Source organism: Mandrillus leucophaeus, unplaced genomic scaffold (genome assembly GCF_000951045.1).
Source record: "Mandrillus leucophaeus isolate KB7577 unplaced genomic scaffold, Mleu.le_1.0 Scaffold174, whole genome shotgun sequence".
Lineage (NCBI taxonomy): Eukaryota > Metazoa > Chordata > Mammalia > Primates > Cercopithecidae > Mandrillus > Mandrillus leucophaeus.
In genome coordinates this window covers 2,936,055-2,938,464 of record NW_012101743.1, presented here as the reverse complement: position 1 = coordinate 2,938,464, position 2,410 = coordinate 2,936,055, and the positions used below count along the sequence as shown (strand labels likewise).

Below are 2,410 nucleotides of genomic sequence, written 5' to 3'. Positions count from 1 at the left end.
GTGTTTCTGCCCAGGTCTTGATCCTCAGAACCCTGAGGAGAGATGGGGTGTGGAGGCTAGCTGGGCATGACTGCGATGTGCTAAACTGAACGCCATTTCCTCTGAAGAGTTAATTATGATCCTGCCTAAAATCCCATTCCTAACTGCACTAGGGAAAAATTAGATACACGTACAATTAGATTGCTGAAATAAATGCCTATAATAAAAATAATTCTTTCAGCTTTGTTCTGTATTACACACAGAAAATGAATTATTTTACTTTACCTTGGCTTACACCATAATCTAGGCCAAATCCCTTAAGTATTTTATATTGTTTAGTTCAAACTTAAAAAAAAAAAAGCGGACTCTGAAGACAGATTATCTTAGCATCATTCTGAACTTCTTTTAAGCATCCACTTGGATAGATACAGAAATGGTCTAAGAACTAGTGTCACCGTAGTAAAAAACAGATTAAAGCAAAAACTGCACACTTCTAGTATTGTTATTTCCCCCTAGGTACACGGTAAACCACATCAATAAATAAAGCAACGAACTTTTGAGCAATATACGCTTACATAGTTACAAACATACATGTAGAAAAAAGGATACAGTAGTGCAAAAAATAAATTATTAAAACAGAAAGAAGTATGAACATTATTTTACACAATGCTCTATAAAACCTGAACCATTTGGAATGAGACCTCAAGTCAGTGAAATTATACAGCAACATTATTAGTATCTTTGTTTTCACATTTCAACCACATAGTCATTGATCTATGAAAGAAAGAATATTAAAGCAAAACCACTTTAAACTTTTGGAAATTTTAATGTTAAAATCAAATTATGTTTTTCTGGGCTCTTAAATACCTCTGCTGTTTATGTAGTTACGCAGCATGTCAAGAAGCATCTTAAGACAGAAAGTTTCAAATAGGTCACATTCTTTTGGTCTTTCTACTCAATTTCTCTCTGTGATCAACAGCAGGCTCACGCCTCTGTTTGACACTCCCTTCTGTTAAGATATTATTGCAATTAGATATATTTACAAGACTCCCCCCAACGGCAGTGGGGAAGGTGGGAGCTCCTCTTCAGCAATCCACTCACTAGTTTTGGTTTCGGGATATGAAGGCCAGGACTCGTCGAATACCATTCAGTCTGTCCTTTAAGGACCTCATTGCTAGGAAGGGGAGCTGAGCTCGGCTTTCCAAGGGAAGAACCGCTAACATCCACCAGCACCAGGCTGGGCCATTCGGGTTCATCTGCAACAGAGAAATACAATGGGGTCATTCTATTCCCATCCAAGAACATCAGTCTGCAGAGTTGCAAATGCTCAAGGTCAAGACCCAGGTAGAACAACTCCATGTGGCAGATTGCTAATTGTCCCTATATCTATTTTCCCCCTTATTTTAGCAGAGCATATAGCCACCCAGAAAAAAGACTGCATTTCTGAGCTTCCCTTGCAGCTAGGTGAGGCCATGAGACAAAGTTCTGGCTAATGAGATGTAAAGGGAAGTGATATGTGTAACCTCTTGGTCATGCTCTGGGACAGGAGCATATGCCCTCTGCCTTCCTCTTTCTCTCCCTTTCCCCTAAGCTAGAACATGGATGTGGTGAGGATCAGCCTTCCTCAATCAAGAGGATGAGGGCAACATTCTAAGGATGGTAGAGTTTTGTGATGAAGGAGCCTGGGTCCCTGAATGCTCTTGTGGAATAGAGCTGCCCTAACTGTCCAGGACTTAGCCCCTCCATCTTGTTTAAGCTCTGGTCATTTTTGGTTCTTGTTAAAGCAAACCAACCAATATCCTAACAGATACACCATGCTTCCTAGCCAATGTGATTTTACAAGCTAGTATCTACTATGTAGTCTCTTCCATTTCTAATATTCTGTTGAGGTCCTTTGGACTGATGCATTTAACATTCAGGCCTTCGATTCCCATGACCCCTTGACCTTTGCATGTCTTTTAAGTCCCCTCATTTCTTTGATGTGGCTGAAGGCAATAGTCCAGATATACCATGTCACTATACAGGGCCACAGCTCTCTTCTCCCCTGAAAACCAAAGGCTATGATTTACAGTACCAAAGAATCACAACCTCACTTTGCAAAAATTCCAATTAGAAAACATTCACATTAGAAATATATTCTGCCCCGGGGCTGGGAACGGTGGCTCATGCCTGTAATCCCAGCACTTTGGGAGGCCGGCGGGTGGATCACGAGGTCAGGAGATCGAGACCATCCTGGCTAACATAATTAAACCCCGTCTCTACTAAAAATACAAAAAATTAGCTGGGCGTGGTGACGGGTGCCTGTAGTCCCAGCTACTCAGGAGGCTGAGGCAGGAGAATGGCGTGAACCTGCGAGGTGGAGCTTGCAGTGAGCCGAGATGTGCCACTGCACTCCAGCCTGGGTGACAGAGTGAGACTCGGTCTCAAAAAA

At 41.9% G+C, this 2,410-nt stretch overlaps 1 protein-coding gene across 4 annotated transcripts in view; it reads right to left on the bottom strand.

Annotated features, from left to right (window-relative positions):
- Positions 1–785: 785 nt before the first annotated feature.
- The window catches only part of LONRF3 (LON peptidase N-terminal domain and ring finger 3), a 44,404-nt gene continuing 42,779 nt past the window's right edge, over positions 786–2,410 (bottom strand). For all 4 annotated transcript variants that reach the window (XR_001005723.1, XM_011977139.1, XM_011977140.1 and 1 more), the window contains one exon: positions 786–1,235. Coding sequence is in view for 3 of the 4 variants with exons in the window: in XM_011977139.1 (XP_011832529.1) it covers positions 1,080–1,235 (156 nt within the window). In the remaining variant the exon portion in view is untranslated. The remainder of the gene's footprint in view (positions 1,236–2,410) is intronic.